The 21,843-nt window shown below is 43.3% G+C and overlaps 1 protein-coding gene across 1 annotated transcript in view; it reads right to left on the reverse strand.

Annotated features, from left to right (window-relative positions):
- The window catches only part of CPM (carboxypeptidase M), a 71,034-nt gene that overhangs the window by 16,734 nt on the left and 32,457 nt on the right, over positions 1-21,843 (reverse strand). The window contains exons 2-4 of the mRNA XM_090042503.1: positions 17,465-17,562; positions 3,551-3,723; positions 881-1,065 (exon numbers count right to left, since the gene is read on the reverse strand). Of these exons, the coding sequence (XP_089898629.1) occupies positions 881-1,065; positions 3,551-3,723; positions 17,465-17,562 (456 nt within the window). The remainder of the gene's footprint in view (positions 1-880; positions 1,066-3,550; positions 3,724-17,464; positions 17,563-21,843) is intronic.

Consider the following 21,843-nt stretch of genomic DNA (forward strand, 5'->3'; position numbering starts at 1 on the left):
TTCGCTAGGCTCCATGCCCTTTGCTAGGCTCTCCACGCCTCCCAACTGCCACTCTAGTGAAGGCCATTAGATGTCCCACTGTACCCTGCCCTACATCTCTGCCTCCACTGAGGCACATACTCAGCCCCCTATGCTGGGGCCCAGGGTCAAACACCCCACCCCGCAGGCTCAGGTGCCACTCACCGGTGTGTCTGGCCCACCACTCTCAGTCCTCGGGGTCTTGCACCCCACGTGGGCTCAGGTGGCTGCAGCCGTGCCTGGCCCCAACTGCCTCCGATGTTAAATAACCCAGCCGAAGGCAGGGGCTGGGGTTTAGGCTCCCCTACTCGCCTTCCACCAGGGTGGTAATTGGCCTGGCATTTCCTGGGGGCTGTTCTGCCACACACCTCCCCACTTAGAATAGTTCCTGGGGGAGGTTTCCCCTGCTGCTTTGCCAAAGCAGGTTCCCCTCAGAGCCTGTGAAAGTCCTCAAGTGGCAAGCACCCCCAACGGTGCTCCACCACACACCTTTCCCCCTTAATCATGACATTCAGGGGCTTCACTTGGCTGCCTTCTCCACTGGCTTTGTCCCACTCTACTGCAGTCCCTGCCACGTGGCAACCACCCCAAATGTGCCCTGCCATACCTGTTCAAATGGCTGAAGAAGCACCTGCTGTTTGTTTTAATTTTCTTTGCAAAGTCCAATGCACTTAAGCCTTTGTCGATTCTTACTTTATTTTTCTACCTTTTTGACCTCTAAAAGATTTTCTTCCTCTTGATCAATCATTTTTCTCCACCCCGCTCCCTCAGCTCTAAGTTTGCAAGGCCCTGTTCAAAACTTCAGGGAATTTAGGTTTTTGTTACTAAAGCTCTTAAAGGAGAAACACAGGTATTAGCTTACCTGAGTAACTGTTATCAAATGGGTAACTGGCAACAAGTGCCCCACCATGCAAGTTAGCTGAAAGAACAAATGTTTCGTTTTGTATCCATTTCATCACTGCTTCAGTCTCTGGTTGAGTTTGGACCCCGTTACTTTCGAAGACATCAGGGAAATTCCTATTCAGATCTTTGTGATTCATATTGTATCTTACAGAAAAAACAAAATCCTATTTGCTTGCATGTAGACATTTCCAACAACTTGATCAACCTTAAATGATTTACAATGCTTTGTTTCTGTGATGTGCTAGAGGCTGGAGGAAACAGGATTATTTAAACAGTGCATAGGTAAATGAGCATGAACCTGTTCTCACTTAACCATCAAATAAACTCACATAATTCCACATCATAGAAGCTATTGGCCTCTGCATACAATAGAATAATTATTCTACCATGACAAGAGTATTTCAAATGGAAACACTGATTCCTTTTCTGTCTCTCAGAAAAAACAATATTGTGGCATAAGTCAAATAGAGAATGCACAGCGTGTTTTTTCTACTTGTTTGGGAACGTATGCGTCTCTCCTATGGCTGAGCCACTTGTAATGCCATCATCCTCATCCTGTGAAGCAATAAAAACAATGCACCTACCAAAAGGGTGCCCTTTTCATGTCTGAGAGTATTTGGAGTGCCAACCTGTTCCACCAATCCCATACTTCTTCCTTTCTCCTCTACTGCAAAGTCACTGTGATTAGCATTTAGCTAGGGATTTGTTCCTTTTAAACAATCTCATTTTTTTTAGTGTCAATCCCCAGCATGCTTCAGCCACTGGAACCCCCCACAAAAGAACGACCTACTTGTTTCAGGAGTAAGTTATTTTAAACAGGGCCTACTTTAGTTGTGTAGTGTGCCAAGTAGTATGTGCATCTACATGACACATTGGTTCCCCCTAATGCTGCTATGGCAGCTAAAATAAAAGATCCAAAAGATCTTGATCCTTAGCTACACAAGTACTCCTACTGTATTAGTAAGAGTTGTGTTGGCTACTTTCTGCTTTTCTGTATCTTCCCAAATTTGTTCCTCTGGTCTCCTTCTTCCTGTCATTTCTTCTTTGTCTTTGTCTGTGCTCTCTCATTGTTCTCCTTTTTCTAGGTTTTTAAATTTTCTTCCCTGTTTTGATCTCTGTAGCAATTTGCATTAGAATATGCAAGGACTGCAGGCAGGGCAGTGTTACACAAACACTCCTTCTACAACAAATTCCTTACACAGCTGCCATGGGGCAGATCCAGGGTTGCACTGACAGGGATATAGCCCTGTCCCCTTCAGCAGTGAGCTACATGAGCAGTGAAGAATGCTCATCTGCCCAGAGACCCTGCTTTCAAGCAGCTCTGGAGCCCAGGGAATTAGTACCACTGTGTTTTGCTCTTCCCCTCTCTTCCTTCCCTATCAGCAGCAGGAAAACAGAGGAGAGGGGATGGGCAGCAGTAGTGCACAGCCCCTGGGCTCCCTCTGTCCCTTCTTTTCCTTGCTGCTGAAATCAAGGGTAATTGGGGTGGAGGGGAGCAAGGGAAGGGCAAAGTGAACAGTAAGAGCACTTACCCCTGGGTTCCACAGCTGCATGTGAGCAGGGACTCCAGGTAAACCCCACGCTGACCAGCCAGTGAGCTCATAGAGCTCTCAACAGAAGCTCTGCTGCTGTGCCTCTGGTTCCGCCCGATAGCTGCCATGAGTTCACCACAGTTTGCACTCATCCCTGTTACCAAGACTGCCCACAATGGGATGAACTTATTAAACTTTTTTTTGTCACTATGGATATTTTGCCAGTGTAACCAAAGCCTAGTCTTTGGAGGCTTCACATAATTTTCCTGTTGTTGACCTAGCATCAGCTCAGCCATCATGGAAGAATGGCAGACATATCAGCAGCTTCTATCTCAATTTGTTGAAAGTCAAATCTGGAACTGAAAAGGCTGCTGTATGGGCTTCAAGCTTTGGGGTGGACAGCTGAAGAAGTGCCTTAAATTATCTGAGCAATACTGTTTTGGTAGAAGCCACTACACAGCACCTCCTCAGGGACAGAGCCCTCTCTAGTGGTCCATTCTGCCTACAACTGATGCAGAACACAAATCATCTGAGCTGCAGAAAGCGTTTTACAGTAGGTTTATGGCAGTGCTGGGAACCTGTGCTTTTATTTAATAAAAAAATTGACAAAATTGTTTAAGAATTGTTATATTGTTTTCTTTGTTGATGAGAGAGATAACAAGCTGGGTTTGAACATCTGTAGTGTTAAAACATTTTCTCCTTTTTGTCCAGCAAACTGAAAACAGCCATCCTCTACCTAATCTGAAAATGAGGAAAAGGTCCTTTTGCCTGCCATTAATTCTGTGACTATTTTCATTTTTGGCACCCTAAGGATCCAGAGATGTTGTATTTCTATTTAGAAATCAGATATATGTAGCTTAAAGTTTAAACCACTTTAAACTGTGATCAATTCTCTCAAAGAACAAACACTTACAAGCAGAGGCTTGGATCAGTCAGTCCTCTGCCAAGCTTCGTGCCATAGCATTATGTCGTCAGAACACTACAGGCCAAATTTATCTCTAAGTCAGCTTAGGCTGCATTAATAATTACTCACCTGTTATGACATGCCCCCTCTAACTATTAAAAAAAATTCACACCCACTTCCACACACACCTTACCTTCCTTTTGAGAAAAAGCAATTAGGTATTTTTGTAGCTTCAAATCCATCTGGATTCATTGATGGCATGATATGAATCCGGGTGTTATCGAGTAGCTTTGTGATGACTGGGTCTTGCTGATCCTTGTCCACCAGGAATTGTATTAAATGAAGCAGCAATTCCCTCCCAACTGTCTGTGATAAGAAGCACAGATTTAAGGTTTTTTAAGTCAGTGGTGAAGAGAAGGATGAATTCAACACAATGCTTGTAGGATCTGGCAAAGATAATACTGCACAATATAAACACAATTCTAGCAATCAATCCAAAATAAAAAATGTTATGGTCAGCATTGCTTTGTCACAGTTCTCAGCCTCTAGATAATTACATGTATTTAGTTTATGTGGTTTGTTGTTTTTTGTTTTTAAGCTTGTATTTTGGTATCTGTTGGGATGCAAAGACAGGAAAGGTCCAACCCCAGTTGGAGATGAATGGGATGTGGCACAATCTACCCTCATGTCCATTATCACATTTCATGTAGTGTTTGACATGAATTGAGTTCATCAGGGCACATGCAATTCATTTCAGATGAGGAAAAAAACTACTGAGTACTGGGTCAGAGAGAGGCATGGGCAGACAGAAAGCTGCATTTCTCTCTTTCTCTCTCTCTCTCTGTGGACATAACCTTGGGCATCTGCATGGAATTACCAATGTCTCTATTTTGTTTTTACTCTTTCAGGGCCTAGAATTCAACCAAGACAACTGCCCCAGTAAGTGCCAGTTCTATCTTCCAGGGAGGTAACAGTGCTCCTAGACTTCTCTGTATGTTTGTATACACATGTGCATCCACACACGCACACACACACACTCAAACTCTCTCTACAGAATGACTGTGTTTTTTAGTGTAGACCAATTGCTAGGATTAAATATAATGTGTGGGTACATAAATCAAAGTTTTAAACCAGTGTTTTAGAGTTCAGCACAATACAAAGGCTTGTGGAGTCTTGAAAAACTAAAAGAAAGTTAAATAATTAACAGAATTCTGTCTTTAAGATTTGGAACAAAGACTACAGGAAATTCTGAGACTATGGCCTCATCTGCGCTCACAGCTACTTGGAACCGTGCGTAAGAGGGATGTATTCATATGTGTGTAACACTTGATGTCATTACAACTAAACTGGAGCTTCTCCAAAATGCTTAGAGATATTTTAGAGGCATTTTTAATTTTTTCATTTTTTTCCTTTCCCTCCCTTTTTATTTCTCCTTCCTCATTCCTTCCTCTCATGCACTCTGTAGGCACCTGCTGTGCTCCCCAAAAGGTTATATATATGTGTGCCAGTTGAAGAAACATTATTCACAAGGCTCTTGCGAATAACTTAAAGCAAACTTTGATTAATGTAATCCTCAGGAGAAAAAAGACACAACCACAATGTTCAAACACAATTGTAGCTGAACAAGTGTTGTTCCCTCTCAAATCCTTGACACCTACACAATATGCAACATTTACACTACTGATCTCTCTGCCAAGCAAAACTTTGGGTTTAAGAATGTTTATTCTGCAGGATTTTACTTCCTTCAGGGATGCCAGTGATAAGATATAAAGCTGCATGGTCTGGTTGTGCAGGACAGACCCCACTTAAAAAAAATCTGGCAGTTAAAACAGATGAAGTTGCTTCACAAAAAGACTGGGTACAAGCAGTCAAAGTTAAGGTAAAGCTACAGACATAAAGCTTTAAATTGAAAAACAAAAATGATACCGATTCAAAATTGGAGCAGGGGTCTCTTCTGTCAGGAGTTTTCTTATCCACGCTAATTAAGAAAGATGTAAAGAAAGATTATGGCAGAATCACCATGGGGCTTAATGATTGGAAGCGACTCAACAGAACCACTGACAACAAGGTGAACTACTCTGACAGCATGGGGACTTGTAACAGAGCTGTCATGAAATCACATCTAGGCAGAAGACCTACTCCTCACTTCTTACAATTAGCTCCTGCTTTGGCCAGGACAGAGAATACACTCCCTTCTCTGGCTAACATCACTTCCCCAAAGGATGCTTTTATTTCCCAGGGTTGTCCCTCTGATGATTCTGAATGATTGTAGCTCCATAGCTGGGGTGGGAATAGGCCAAGACTTGTGAGTATATATGCTCCAGCATATTCATTGACACTAGCAGAACAGTCTTGCAAGTTATAGCAAGCTTATGCGTGGGTTCCCTTTTAGTGCCATGGCATTTCAGTGCTTTTTTAGAATAGCATTTCACCACTAAGATATTTGTATAATAAAAAAAAATATCAAGACCAAGAAGCATACCATAGTTATATTGGATGAAGCCAGTGCTCTCTATAGATAAGCATCTCCCTGCTTGAGAGTGGGCACAGGTTACAGCATAGGAAGAAACAGTACAGGAGAAAGGGGAAAGTAATTCTCTACAACTGTTTGCGCTCAGATATTTCCTACTCTGGCTCATGCAGCAAACAAAGAGCAAACATGCCGTCTAGCAAGAACTCTGCTTCAGGAACCAGACTGGTAGGGATTCATAGTTTCATAGTGTCATGGTTAGTAGGGTTGGAAAGGACCGGAGCAGATCATCAAATCTGACCCCCTGCCATGGCAGGATAGAGTACTGGGGTCAAATGACCCCAGCAAGGTGATTGTCTAGCCTTGTCTTAAAGACCCCCAGGGTAGGAGCCAGCACCACTTTGCTTGGAAGTTGGTTCCAGATCCTAGCCGCCCTGACAGTGAAGTAGCACCTCCTGATGTTTAGTCTGAATCTACCCTCTGGCAGCTTGTGACTGTTATTTCTAGTCACTCCTGGTAGTCCTCGGGGGAACAGGGACTCCCCCAGTGCCTGCTGGTCCCCTCTGACTAGTTTGTAACAGGCCACTAGATCCCCCCTCAGCCTTCTCTTGTGGAGGCTGAACAAGTTTAGGTCCCGTAGCCTCTCCTCATAGGGCCTGCCCTGCTGCCCCCGATCATGCGAGTGGCCCTCTTCTGGACCCTCTCCATGTTGTCCACATCTCTTCTGAAGTGCAGCGCCCAGAACTGGACACAGTACTCCAGCTGCGGTCTGACCAGTGTCGCATAGAGGGGGAGTATCACCTCCTTGGACCTGCTTGAGATGCATCTGTGGATGTCTGACAAGGTATGGTTGGCCTTCCTGACTGCATCCCCACACTGCTGGCCCATGTTCATCTTGGCATCAGTGATGACTCCAAGATCCTTTTCTGCCTCTGCACTGATAAGAAGGGAGTTTCCCAGCCTTGTAGGTATGCTGCTGGTTCTTCCTCCCCAGGTGCATCACCATGCATTTGTCAGTGTTGAATCCCATCCTATTCTTGTCTGCCCACCCCTGTAACCTGTCTAGGTCTGATTGTAGCCTATTCCTTCCTTCTAGCGTACCCACATCCCCCCACACTGGGTGGGGTTTGGGAAAGGTTAGCACACACACTCTGTTGTTCTTCTGGTTACAAGCAACATGTGCCCTGACCATAACTGACTTGGAATCACATGTGTAGTAGCCAAGTCTAGACCCTTCACCTACAATGATACCCTCCTAGAGAGGTTATATTTGGATTTTCATGTTAGTTGTCCCTGCACAGGCACTCACAGGACCTCCCTCTACTGTTTGTGTGGGTAAAGGGACAGGGTTCCCTTACCCCCCATGCCAGATTTGCAGCTGAAATGCTTGACTTCTGTCTTTCTCTTTTGTGAATGGATTCTAGGAAGCCACTCAGAGCAGCCTGCCAGGGAAAAGTTTTTAAAAAACTGTATGCTACCTCACTAACTCTGCATATTTGTCCTAGTTTCCATGGAATTTAACTTCTTGGGGGGGAAAAAAGCCTGTTCTATTACCAGGGGAAGAGTGCTTCAGGAGTTAGCTCATTTTATTGTATGTAAAACTTAACAAGGAGGGAAGCAACAACACCTGACCAGAGCCTACAGAGCATAAGTAACTGGGCTTGTTTCTTAAAAGCAGTATTGGGCTCAGCAGGGGAACAGCTTAGATGGGAAACACAACAGAGTAGAAAAAAGAGAAGGGAGAAGAGATGGCCAAGTCATGGCCCTGCCAGTGAGAGAGGAGTCTGGTTCATGGAGAAATATATGAAAGCCCCCTCCCACAGAGAGGACTGCCCCAATCCCTGGACGTTAAATTAACCTCTTTTCTTTCTGTTGAACTCCAACTATGTGTTCATTAAATGCTTGTGGGGGCTCAAGAGCAGAACAGAGAGGGAAGGAACAGAGAAGGCAGGAGATGGTAGGGAAGAATAAACATTTACAGGTAACAAAAGCATTTGTCGGATGGTCACATGGTGCCATATCATAATCTGTTCAAGAGTAGCTAAGCAAGGTTATAATGATTTTCTGTTCCCAGCTGCTGTCTATTCTTGTCCTGTTTGTCTCCTCCATCTTCCTCTTTCCCTATTTCTTCATAAATGGTAGGTGTGAAAGAGAGAAGGAGCCACCAGGCTCCAAGACTTACGGGCTAATCAAAGGTTTAGCGGCCCCGCATCCGCAGCTCCAAGAAGCCCGGCAGAGATTCCCCTTACCCAGGTGTGTCGGGAAGGGAGGGGCCGATAATTCTCCTGCCAGTATAAAGAAGAGCCCGGGACAAGCAGGAAGCAACAATGCAGAACCGGAAAGAGGAGGCGGAGGAGCACGCCGGCACATGCTGCAGGGAACTCGAAAAGCAACGGTGGGTGCTGCTGGAGCCTCTGGCAGAGAGCAAAACCCCAGCGGGCTTTTGGAACCCCGCTTGCTGGCCCCTGCCGGGAGTAGAACTGTTTGTTTACCGGCTGGGAGCTGGCTGAGCCTGGAGGGAGAAGGGTACCGTAATAACCCTAATGGAGGGGCACTATTGACGTTGAGGTACCATAGTACATGTAATAGTGGCACAAGACAATAGTATAGACTTAAGCTGGTAAGAGAAATCGTGGCAAGCTCTACAAAGGCCTCTCAGAGAAAGAGAGAGAGAGAGAGCCAACAAGTGAGACTGACCCGACAAAGGTCAGGTCTGATTTTGAGTGTGGCTGCAGACAGCCGGAGCAGTGACACAGGCCAGGAGAGCCTTCTCCTTTTTTTGTGTTTTTCTTTTTGACCTTGCTTTTGCTGTTTGTTCGAGAGGAACTGAGGACACGTGGCTGGACCAATTGGCTGGCCACCACCTGGTGGAACGGGTGAGGGTGTAGGGGTGGCGGAGCCCTCAAACTTGGGACCTCATGGGACGACAGTGAGACTAATAATTGGACTACACGTGAAGGTATCTGAACCAACTCCGTTAACACCAAGTCGTGGCAGGACAAACATACGTGTAAGATCCCCAATTTAGCTGATAAAACCCTAGGCGGCGTCTGTCAGGTCCACAGGGGGCGGTGATACCCGACAATAGACAGCCCTTCAAATGTAAACTTCTCAGATTACATGCTCTACTAATGACATTCATGGGCACGCAGGACTAGTACTTACCAAATGCATAGCAGTAAAAGCATGCTTATGGTCAAAACATGATTACAGTCAAGCTTACACCACCTAGTTTTATGGTTGTTGCTGTTGTATTCAATGTCCTTAAAGTTGGACATCAGCCATGTTGCTGAGTGCACATCATGTGCCATCAGTCCCATCATTTATTTCCCAGGGAAGAGTTTAAGGGAATACTTTATTTCAGTGGGGTTGTAGGTTTTTTTGCTTTCGATGTGTTTGTTTACAATGTACATGCTGCACTGCATTCATTAGAGAAGGCAAGGCTGAAGAAATTTACTTTATACTAGAAGCAAAAGGTGGCAAGTCTTGAGAGGGGCCTTAGTTCCTGTGGGAACACATTGCACAGTCTTGAACAGGCCCCTTCTAAAACTCCATCTCCTGCTGAGATGAAACTTACTCTCCTGGGGGACGGGTTCCTAGTAAAACTAAGGAACACACTTGGCAATTTTTGTTGTCATCCCTGAGCTCCTGGTTGTCTCTTAGCTTTGCTGGGCCCTGGCCAACGAGTGTTCTGAAGATCAGGACTGACACTTGATATTTGCTTGTTATTCTGCAAAAAGCCACCGTGGGGAGCAGGGCAGATCAGATTGTGCTCACTGTAGTCTGTCTTGCTAAAGAGACAGGCCACAGTATTCCATACTATTTGGAACATCTTAAGGTAGCTTTATGCCCAGGCATATTGTATGTCTGCAGTTCAGATGGCAAATGAAAATCATTATATCAGATCCCAGGAAAACTTTCCCCTGGGTCCCAAGGGCTAAGATGGCCATCAAGTTTCCCTAGGTGTTTTCAGATGTCACCAGATACTAGAAACAATGGACAATGCAGAGGCAGAAGCAAATCCCTTCAGTAGCACTTAGTAGGGGTCTTGAAATTGCAAAATATGCATCAGTGACTGTGGCCTCGCTGCATTCACAATGTGTCACTGAGGCTCAGGTGGCTATCCCTGAACTAGCTTTATATTAGTTATCTCAGGCATGGATAGCTGGTAACCTGCAGTATCATAGAGCTCAGCATGGGCTTCAAAAAACCCACTGGAAAACCTCATTAAATATTCAAGTGTTTAAACCAGTGGTTTTCAACCTGTGATTCACAGACCTCTGGGGATCTGCAGACTATGTTTAAGGGGTCTGCAAAAGATGACTATGATCAAAAGTATGTGAATGTCCACACTTACACTTCAAAGTGGTCTGCACCTCTATTCAAAATGTCCAAAGGGGTCTGCAAATGAAAAAAGGCTTAAAACCGCTGGTTTAGACCACGTTGACCTCTGTACTGCTGGTTACCCCATGATCAATACCCGAGTTAGCCATCTTAAACCCAGTTCAATGGTGTGACTGTAGTATATGCATACCAAGCTTCTCCAAGCACCCATGCTGACCTAATGACATGTGTAGCCTTTTGGTGCTGAGGTGTACAAATACTGCCAGTTTCAGTGCACTGCATAGCAAAATCACTTCTCGTTAGTAAGTCAGTATGGAGTGGATGTGCACAGTCAGAACTAGACATGGGACTGAGTGCCAGAAACTCACAGGTTTTGGCTCCAGCTACTGAGTGTATTGACTTTGTAAAACTAGGGTGACATAACACTAGCATAACTCCATCTAGGGCAATGCAGTTGCATCAGAGATTAAACTGGCCCTGTTGACTCTGCTACTCCTAGAACACTTGCATAAACAATATGTCTTTAATATTAGACTTATATTTAATATTTGTATAAAACTATTAAAGATGGCTCAGACATACAGTATTGTGTTTGCTTTTTGTTTTTGTTTTACTCTGGAACAACCTATAACAGTTTTTAAAATGGTTTTGTGCTGGCACTGAAAGTTAGGAATTTAGCAGGAAGGAAAATAGCCCACTACACAATTAAACTTTTTCCCTTTTTCATGCTCCTTGCTTAGCATCTTTATTTTTTCCTTGCTCCTTACTACAGTGCCCCATTTCTTGCAATGAAAAAAATATTACATAGTTGTAATTAAAGGAGAATACTGTGAATGGGATGGTTTGGGGGGGTTCGTAATAAGATACTGAACTGGAGCTTTCATTACAGAGGACTTGAAGTTAAAAAGAATCCATGTGCTCAGGTAGCCCAGTGGTGAATTAAACTGAAATATCCAGGTAGGTAACATTTACTGGCTTTAGTTTATGTGCAGTTGCTCTTGCACCTTTTCTATCATGACAGAAGATCATATCGCATGTGGATTCATTGTCTTCAGTGGTAAAGATGATGACTAAATCATCACTGCAACTGCTTGGAGGGCTGTGGCTCCATTCTGTGACCTTCGCTGAAGGTTCAAAATGTTTTGCTTGCATTAAAGATTTTTATTTCCAAATATTTTAGTGAAAATGGAAATTGTCAATATGTCTTATTTTTTTTATTTTTTTTTCAGTTCGGTAGTGAATAAGAATGAGTGCTGGAGGGGTTGAGAGGTCACAGCCTCTGACTGGGCAGGGTACTGACCCAGGTCATACTAGATCACAACTCAAGTCTTCCTCTGCCTGACTCTTAACGACATAGCATGAAAGTCTTTACTCTGAATCAAGCAGAGATTCTCACATGGGAGATGACATGCTTCACTCCCCTCACCTTCCTAACAGATGAAATAACACACCTCACATCTCTGCAAATCACTGTAATTTTGACAAAACAACATATTTTAGATGAAATTTAGTTTAGCTGACAAGTGATTCATACCTCTGGTCATCAGTTGATATCTGGCCTGGTTAAATTTATAGAAAGTCCAACAATTTTAACATTGTTTTCAAATCCAATTCAGATACAGCAGTGGGAAAAACTTGGCCAAACAGAATGTAAGCTTGTTCCGGGTCTCTCTAAAACACACTAGTTTCACTGATATAACTCCGATCCTGCAATGGTATGCTATGAAGGACCGCGCATAACAAATCAATTCATACTGCATACTCAGTGCAACAACAATCTGCTTAATAGATTATAGGAGAAGTTGAATCTCTCAACAGGAACTAGCCTAACAGAATTTTATATTCAACTTTTCTGATGCTTTGCACTCTGAGACTGTTTCCTGTAATCTGAAATCCATTGCTGGACAAATAGGAAAAACAAATACTAACTGGGCACACCTACACAAGGTACTTAATGTGCAGTAGCCTAACAACACTGCACTGTAGCACGTCACAGCATGGACAGTGCTAATACGCTACTGTTCAGTATTATTACACTACTGCACAGTAGCATCACTAAAAAGGTATTTGCTGGCACTATTGTGCAGTAACTCTAGTTACTGCGCATTTAGTTAGTACTTCATTAAGCAAGTACTATATTAAATGCACAGTAACTCCTGCACATTAATGAACATGCAGACATACCCACTGTGAATATGTTAAATCCATATGCAGAATATAAGCCAAAAGTGATTATAGATCCCAGAAATAAGCTTTTCAGGAACATGTCTCAGCTAGTCAACTGTTGCTTTTTTTTAAAAAAAAATACAAAATGTGCATGCAATTGCTTTGTTTCAGTTAAGCCTCAAGACTCTGGTCATTTAAAGAATCTGATCAGCTGAAGTACTGAAATGTGGCAGAAATGTAATGAATGCATGTATATGGCTTTCCTTCCCACAAGAAGCCTGTCACACAACATGGTCCACTTCAGCTGAGGCTCTGTACAGTCATATTTTTAGCTTGGCCACTTGAGTAAAACAAAGTAAAGCCAGTTTAATTTGGAGAAATCTGTTCTCGGCAAGACCTTAGAAAAAGTCATAAAGGGTCACATTTGCAGGGGCCCAGCAGGTAGCACAATGTTAAGGGGCAGCCAGCATGGGTTTATAGCAGGCAGATCCTGCCTGACTAACCCGATTTTCTTTTTATGACTAGGTCACAAAGTGTTTAGATGCAGGGGAGGAAGTAGATATTATTTACCTGCATTTTAAAAGGCTTTTGACACAGTGTCTCACCCAATTCTTATGAGCAAACCGAGTAGCTGTGATGTGGATTTTTTCACAGTAAGGTGGGTGAAAAACTGGCTTATGGGACACACCCAAAGACTGGTGGTGGATGGGTCGGTTTCTTCCTGGAGGGATGTGGGCAGTGGTGTCCCCCAAGGCTCTGTCCTTGGACCAGTTCTGTTTAATATCTTCATCAGCAATTTGGATGAAGGTGTTGAAAGCACCTTGTCCAAATTTACAGATGACACTAAACTATGGGGCATAGTAAACACACTGGAGGGCAGGGAGCAAATTCAAGCAGATTTGGACAGACTGGAGAAGTGAGCAGATCAGAATAGGATGCAATTCAACAAAGATAAATGCAAGGTGCTGCAGCTGTGGGGAAAGAGTCTCCAACACACCTATAGACTGAGGGTGGGAGGGGATCATTCTGAGAACCACAACAGTGGAACTGAGATCTCAGAGTCCTGGTTGATGCAAAAATGGACATGAGTCGCCAGTGTGACGAGGTAATAAGAAAGAGTGCAGGTAGCCTTGCTTGCATCAGCGGGAGTATCCCAAGCAGTTCTAGGGAAGTTATCATTCTCCTTTATGCAGCATTGGTGAGACTGCAGCTGGAGTACTGCATCCAGTTTTGGGGGCTGCACTTCAAGAGGGATGTGGATAACCTTGAGAGGGTTCAGAGGAGGGCTACTCATATGGTTGAGGGCCTGCAGGTAAGACCCTATGAAGACAGACTGAGGGATCTGAATCCCCTCAGCCTCCACAAGAGAAGGCTGAGAGGCAATCTTGTGGCTGCCTACAAACTCATCGGGGGGAAGAGGGGATCAGCAGGGAATAGGGGATACTCTGTTTACCAGGGCGCCCCTCGAGGTTACCAGAAATAATGGCCACAAACTGAAGAAGAACAGATTTAGATTGGACATAAGGAAGAAATTATTTATAATAAGGATTGCCAAAATATGGAATGAGCGTCCAAGGGAGGTGGTGCTTTCCCCTACCTTGGAGGTGTACAAGAGGAGATTAGACAGGCATCTGGCTGGGATTACTTAACCCCAGTGCTCTTTCCTGCCTGGAGCAGGGAGTCAGACCCAATGATCTACCAGGTCCCTTCTGACTCTAGAAATCTACAAAATCCTTTACAGTTGTCACATTTGCTTCTGGGTACAAATGCACAATAGCGAGAGAAAGAAGGCAGGGTAGAGATGCACCTTAGAGACTAATTAAACAGACTATAGTTAGTTAGACTTACTATATCTAGTTTATTTGTCTAAAAAAGTGCAGCTCTACCCTGCCTTCTGCCTGACTTCAGACTGACTTCAGACTAACACAACTACTTACCTCTCTCTCCTCAGTATTTGTAAATTATAGCTGTAAGAAGGAAGCATATACTATGTAATCTGTAGCTTTCTAGATTTCAAGAATTTACACTGTTGAGTATATCATTCTGCTGAACTCTTGCCAATTGCCTGTGATTTTGGAATAACAGTGAAATGTATTATTTTGATGTACTATTGACAGAACCTTAAGCCTGCCTATTGAAAACACTTGTAGCTAAAGGATAAAAGAAAGTCTCCTCTTTCTTATGTTATATTTTTAACACTTAGGTGAGTTTCTTGATTAGAGTGACTTATGAGTATCAGGAGGTAAACTGCCTCTCACCAAGCAATAATCACTGTGCCTTCAGTAAAAGGCATTCTTTCCACAATGCAAAATGTGCAAATTCATTACTTTGTATTCATAATCTGCTTTCTCAGTCATACCTTTCTTTTCAGGATGGTTACCAAGATAAATCTGGCATTCCTAGAATATGCCATTTAGTGCTAGGCAGGGCAATTATCATTCATCTTTAGGATGGCTTGGCTATATTCTATTAGTGATAAGGCATGATTCAAAACTGTAGCACCTTCCCACACAGTCTGGAACATTGCACTCTTTTCAGCAAGGTTAGAGCCTCTGCGTATTATCCAGAGTATTTGTAAAGTTTCCTTTATGCTTTAGCTGATGAAAGAGAGGTCCAATGCATTCTCCATTGAGTTTTGGACCCAGGCCCTATGTGTTAGAATCTCTAGATATTTGACATTAGGTCCAGATACCACGTAGGAAATTTAGGCTGGGATTCAAAATAGGCTGGGGGCAATGTGTCTCACTGAATTGCCTTACTGGAGTAGTATTTGAAGTTAGGTGGGGCAATGTGTAAATCAAAATGAGTCAGTTAGGTGCCTAGGATCATTTACAAATCAATGAAGAGTCTTCAGAGACTCCTAAGAGTGATTTAGATTTTAGCATCCTGGTGTTTTATGTAAAGAAGCAGTAGGCACCTCAATGGGCTATTCAAAAAGCCCAGAGCTGCCAAGATGTAGCCAATAGAAACACTTAATGCACAGTAATGTGTGTTTGACTGTAGGCCCATATATCAAACTGTCCGTTAAGCATCTCTATTTGCATTGTGGAGTCCTACCACAGAGACAGTCACTGAGGGGAAAGAAGCCAAATTATCTAGTCGTTAAAGCACTTGCTCAAGAAACCTGGCAGCAGGCTTGCTTCTGCCTTTCAACTAATGACTAAAATGTAAAATACAAAAACAGTGCTGGAAGCAGAGACTGGAATGTAGGGGGCTTGTACACGCCACGGGGGTTTAATTCAGTTTAATTCTCCCTCAATTGAAACAGTGGGTTTTTTAAACTACTGCTTCAATTGAGGGAGAATTAAACCAAACTAAACCCCCATGGTATGTACACAAGGTTGGGGGCCTGACCCTTACCTCCCTCTCTGGCAGCAGGGGCAGGGGAGTGGGGAGTGAGCTGCCAGTGGGCTGAGCAGTCCCTGAGCTGGGGGCGGGGAATGCTTTGTTCCACGGTGGCAGCACCCGCCGGGCAGGACCCACCTGCTGGCACCTGGCCCAGGCAGTTTCTTGGAGCACTGCAGCTGAGGAGGGAAGCACTGGCCTCCCCACAGCCACAGAGAGAAGCACTGGGCCCCCACGCAGCTCAGGCAAGCAGACTCCAGGAAGAAGAAGAAAAAAAAAGATCAGGCTCGCTGCTTTTTTTTTTTTGCCCTTCAGTGAAGCCTGCCTGCACAGGCTGCTGCCGGGCCACGCAGCCTGAGCTGTGCAGGGCTCAGTGCTTCCCTCTGGCTGTTGTACTTTGTTAGGGTAGCAAATTAAAACACCTTGGAGGTGTTTTACCTTGCTACGTACCAAAGTAATTTAAAGTGCAATATGCCACCAAGAGTGTAAACAGCAACTCCATTAAAGCACTGCAAAAGGGCATTTACTCCACTTCAGAGGCCAGTTCTGTGGTTTGTACAGAGGCTCTAGGATTTCACTCTCCCACAGCAGTGTCATAATCACAATATTAAGAGTCAGGCTCCATTCTTGCTTGCTTTCCTTTTGGTCTCCTGAATCTCATGCTATTAGCTGCAGAGTAGCCTAGCTTCATCAAGAAGGGTGGCATGCCTATTTTGTAGCCTGGTGGTTATGGCACTCCTTGGGAAAGAAGCAATGATGGTCCAAACCGTCTCAGGTTAAGGAAAAGCCTAAAGGTCATATGCTCCTCTTTTGGGCAAATGGTCTAATGACCAGGCTATTGGGCAAAATGTAGATACAAAGTCCATCAAGAATTGTGACCTGAATTCAGTGCTGTTGATGCAAATTAGGTGGCAGAAAAATATCTGTTTCTTTTGGGCCTAGGTGGAGGAGTCAAGATGCTTCCTAACAATATTCAGATATTGTGATATGCCCAATTGAACAAATTGCTTCTGAATACATGGATGTCTAAGACACTTTGCAGTCCCAAATGGGGACACCTATGTGTTTAGAATTTAGATACCTGAAGAGTTTTATGCTGACCCAGGGCCATTTTGAATTTCTCTGTGGAACTTTGGTGGAGTTCAGGCACCTAAAGAAACACTTGGAATTTAACTCCTAGTGTTCTCACTCTGAGGTTTTAGAAGGGACCTGTACAGGTCAGAGATAAGGCTTTATAAAGTTTTTTAAAAATGCAGGTCTTTCCTGGGCTACAAAACAGACTGGATTAGTGAAACTGACAGTTTCACAGGCCTGAGTTAGGCAGGACCGAGTTATACAAAGGGAGCATCTTAGTCCATCTAATTTTTTTTCTGCATATTTCACATACATCTATAACTCTATAGCAGATTTTGGAGAAAGAAAGCCTTTGTTAAAAAAAGTCCCTCAAATGAAGGTGCTGGAGTTCAAAACAAATATCCCTAAGGCCTTCCACCCAAATGGGAATACCAGATTTGACATTCCTGAGATGTCTGAGGTTAAGCAAAAATCCACAAAACAGAAATGCATATTTAAAACCACCTTTGTCCATCCTAAAGTGAGAAAAAGGGAACAAGTCCAATTGAAAAAAAAAATTTGTAGGTCATCTTTAACAGTGTGGAAGCTGCTAACAGACTGGGGTAGAACCCAATAAAAGTAGTATGTGCATGAAAAAATTTCCTTCTAACATCTCTGGTAAGCATGTTGCTATAAATGACATTGCAGAAATTGAAATTGTAGACGTACCTCATCCCCATGCATATTAGCAATATACTTGAACTCTGGTATGCCAATCCTATGTTTGGTTGGACACCTTCCCAGAACAAGAACCCACAGGTTTCTACCTTTAAGAGGGGAAGGGGAAAAAAAATCATTTTACAAAAAGTGTCAAAGAATACAAAATTAAAAATAAATTAAGAGTTGTCCATTATAGAACAAACCCTGCAGTCTATCCTCCACACAGCTTACAAAAATAGAACTCTAAAATAATACCTATTTATTGTTAGATATCAGAACTGTTTATTGTTTTTCCTTCAAAGCCCAAGTTAAATATGTATGAGATTATTTTCTTGTTTACCAAAACTGCACTTTTTGAAGTGTTTACCTATACTTTAAACAAATTCATTTTTTTCATTCATGCTTATTGAGCAAGATAGATCTGAAGATAACCACTAAGAATCAGCTACAAACAAAAACATTAAAAACACAACTTTGGGTAATACTTTGCCTGTCCTTAAGTAAACTATTTCAACACCATATAAAGCAAGAGTATCAACTTGCATAATAAAAATGTTCATGGATTGTTAGTTAGACATCTGGAGACATTATTGTAACCAAATGTATTTTTCTAAGATTAATATGGATAAAGAATGAGTCATAAAAATGAGTTAATTAGAATTACCATTAATTAGACGTGAACTAGAATGACTAAGAACCCTGATTTCAGTTAGGAAAAAAAAATAGAGTTTTGGAAACTCATGAATCAAGACAAGCCTGAATCTTTTCATAGCACAAAAAGTGTCAAAATCACAAGATTTTGTTTCAGAAACCTTTTTTCTGAAATTAAAATGCTTTTTGGTGGGTTGCAGAAAAGGTGGCAGTTTTGAATGAAGTTTATTTCATAGCTGTCTGCCACAGAACTGCAGCAATGACATTGGACCAGGCTCATAACAAGGGCCAGAGCCTGATGGGTAGCTCAGAAACCTGGGTGTCTAGAAAACCTTTTCAATAGCCCACCTAGTCATGTGGAAAGGAAGCCTTCGGAATTCATCCGGGCAGAGCTCTTCTGGCAGAAAATATCCAGAATCAATTTGAATTAATTGATTTAAATGAAACTTTGGCTGGGGGTTGGGGGTTGTTTCTTGCATGCAGAAGACACACTAGAACATACAATGCCTAATGGTTAGGATACTCACTTAGGGTATGGGAAACAAGAGGCTCAAATCCTGATCTGAATCAGAAAGAACAAGAACTTTGAACCTTGGCCTCCCTTATTGCAACTGATTACCCTACCCACCAGTCCACTGGTTATTTTGGGTCCAAAACTGCCTTTTAAAATGCTGTTCTGTCCTGATACAGAAAAATACATAAATAACAAATCTTAAATTTTCATCAGATGGGCAAGCCATTTTCTGCACAATTCCACCTGGATGTGCTGGCTCAAATCACGCTTTCAGATGGGCTATAAGGAAATTGGAAGCCTGAAACTCCTGCTAGCAAGAAAGCTTGTTTGGTGTGTCAGATGTTTGTCAATTCTGACAAACCGAGACATAAAAAACAAAAAAATAGGGGAAGGGAAGTTTTTCACTGATTCTTTTTTTTTCTAACCCACTCTAGTGATAGCTCACTGATTTCTAACTAGGGTGCAGTGATACCCTAGGTGCTGTGAGACCCTGTTAAGGGTGATGCACCATATTAGCACTCTTAGGTACACAAACACCTATACGATTCACAAGATAAACCAGAGATTTCAACAGAAGAATTTCACTGTTATTTTTCTGGTTCAAGTTAAATCAGAGTCCCCCCAGCATGCTTTCCAGCCCTGGGCTGTGCTGTGCTGTCTGCACCAGAGAGCAGGGCTGACCCTGCCCCTCTGCTCCCTAGCTAGAGCAGGGAGGGCTGGCTGACAAGGGGATGGGGGTCAAGTGGGGTGGTGCAAACCTGGCTGGAGATGCAGCCCAGTCTACAGGGTGGGGGACAACTACCGTCCCCAGCAGGCAAACCCCAGCTGGGGTCTGGGGCTAGGGAGGAGTGTTAAATACCTCTTCCCCAACTCAAACTTACTGCAGACTGCAACTGTGGACTACAAATCCCAGAGGCACCTGGAAACAGGAAGAGGAAGTTATGAGTAACCCTGTCAAGTCCTGCTGCTGTGGTTCTGGACAGCTGACCTTGGGGGCAGCAGGAGAAAAAGTGAACACGCACAAGGGGGTCAGACTAGATGATCTGCTCAGGTCCCTTCCGACCCTAGAAACTAGGAAACTATGAAACCAGAGAGCTGTGCTCTAGTCCACCCCCTCCCCCTGGGGTTCTGGCCTAAGCCACTGCAGGTGTGTGGCTGCATTTCCTGAATCAAAAGGTAAATATCTGTTCACTTCTGTTTCAATTTACTCTGTGTAGCTTAGACTAACCTGCAAAGACTGAATTGATTCAGCCTCAGGCTTTTTGAATGTCTATACTTTGCCTGAGAACCAGCTGCTAGTGCCTAGGTCAAGTTTTACAATCATTACTCAGTGGAGCAGGCCTATGCTAGTTGCAGAAACTGCAGAATTTAAATGGGAACCAACATGCAAAAGACCCTTGGACAAGAAGTAGAGCAATCAGCTTGAGAAAGTCCTGAGTTTCAGCAAATCTAATTTTACCATGTCAACTGCAAACCCTACCTGAAATACAACCAGAGCACACATTACTTAACTAGAAACACTGCAGTGGTGGTCCACCTCCAGCCCACAGGGCCTTGTCACCCAGCCTGCAGGGCACCCCAATGGATCTAGAAATTTGGCGGCTGGGGAATACAAGTTAGGTGGCAGAAAAAACTATCTGTTTCTCTTGGGCTTAGGTGGAAGCGTTAATTGTTGCGGCTTCCCAAGCCATGGCAATTAATGCTGCCGCCATCATTCCCTACTTGCCAAATTTCCAGACCCAATGGGAGTTCTGTAGGCTGGAGGAAACAGCCCCCACACTGATTTGCACTGGTGTGTGGGGCCACTCTATGGCTGGATTAAACACACAGGGCCACCCTGCACACTGACCTCAAGCTAGATGTGGCCTGCAGACTGACACCACCCCTGGGATCTAGCCTACAGACTAGCTCCACACCATTCTTCCAGACTCTGCAGGACCAGGAGGCTGAGCAGCACTGAGTGAATTCACATAAGACCTGTCCTATACATGTTGTGCAATCATACCTGTATGGTTGTTCCTATTAACAGCCTACTGGTATGCAGCATCTCAATTATAATTTAAAAAAACAACAACAAGGAAAAGCCATTTTAAGTGATGGGTACATATTATTTGTATTTAAACATACAAATTTAATTACACATAACTGTAATATTCAGAGTAAGAATCAACATGAAAGTGCATAGAAACAAAACCACTGCTTTGTTTGGTGGAATTGTGTGCCTGCTGTTTTCAATCAACATGCATTTTTAAGCTACTTATCATCAGATGTGTTGTACCTCAGAGTGAACTGTTTGCAACTGATTGCTGTTTGTTGATGTATTATATACACACTTTAGCCCAAATCAGACTTAATGTTGCATGTATTCAAATCAGAAAATATTTGTGACCATTAGAGCTTCAGTCTAACTATTTGATCATTTGTAGTCATGAAGCTTCAGAAACTTGCCTACACAAGACATTTGAAGAAGTACTATGGAATACGAAATGTTTGTTCCCCATCCTAAATATCTGGGTGATCAGTTCGATAACAAATACTGGGAACCCCCCATGCAAGATACATGTTTAATGTATTTATTTGATACACAAGCTGATTTTCAGAGCTAGACTGACTGGGAATTCTTCATAAAGCACAGCACGCACTCTCCTCCTCATCCACCTCAAAAGAGTCCTAAAGTTCACTTCATATTTAGTTAATACAATTCAACCAGGTCTTAACAACCAACACTGTTACTATCTAGTAAAACTTTACTGCACAAATAATCACAGTGGTATCAGAACTACCTGCAGAGTTAAGTTTCTACTTAATGTAAAAAAAGGTGATAGAATTTAGCCCTCAGCAGCAAAGGCCGGACACAATAACTGATGGAAAAGAAACTAAGTATTTAAGAGTGTTATGCTACTGCCCATCACTGCAGCAGCTGAGTATCTTCAATAAAAACATCCCACATCAATAGCAAGTTCCTAATGAATTTCATAGAGTCACTGGCCCTTCTTCCCTTTTTGGCACAAAAATATGCTTTAAGTATATTTTTGATGGGGAGTTAAGATCAACCTTCTTCCCCCTTGGCAGGCCAGATGGGTAGTGCCCAATCTGTTTCTGGGCTGGATCTGGCTGGTGGCCCCGAGCCAGAACCCAGAGTGGAAGCAGTAGAGCCCTATCTGACTGCGTGGAATGGGGCAGGGGGCAGCACAGCCCCAATCCAGCCATGCGGAGCAAAGGG

The sequence above is a fragment of the Crocodylus siamensis genome, chromosome 4 (genome assembly GCF_052110815.1).
Source record: "Crocodylus siamensis isolate JL-2025a chromosome 4, ASM5211081v1, whole genome shotgun sequence".
Lineage (NCBI taxonomy): Eukaryota > Metazoa > Chordata > Crocodylia > Crocodylidae > Crocodylus > Crocodylus siamensis.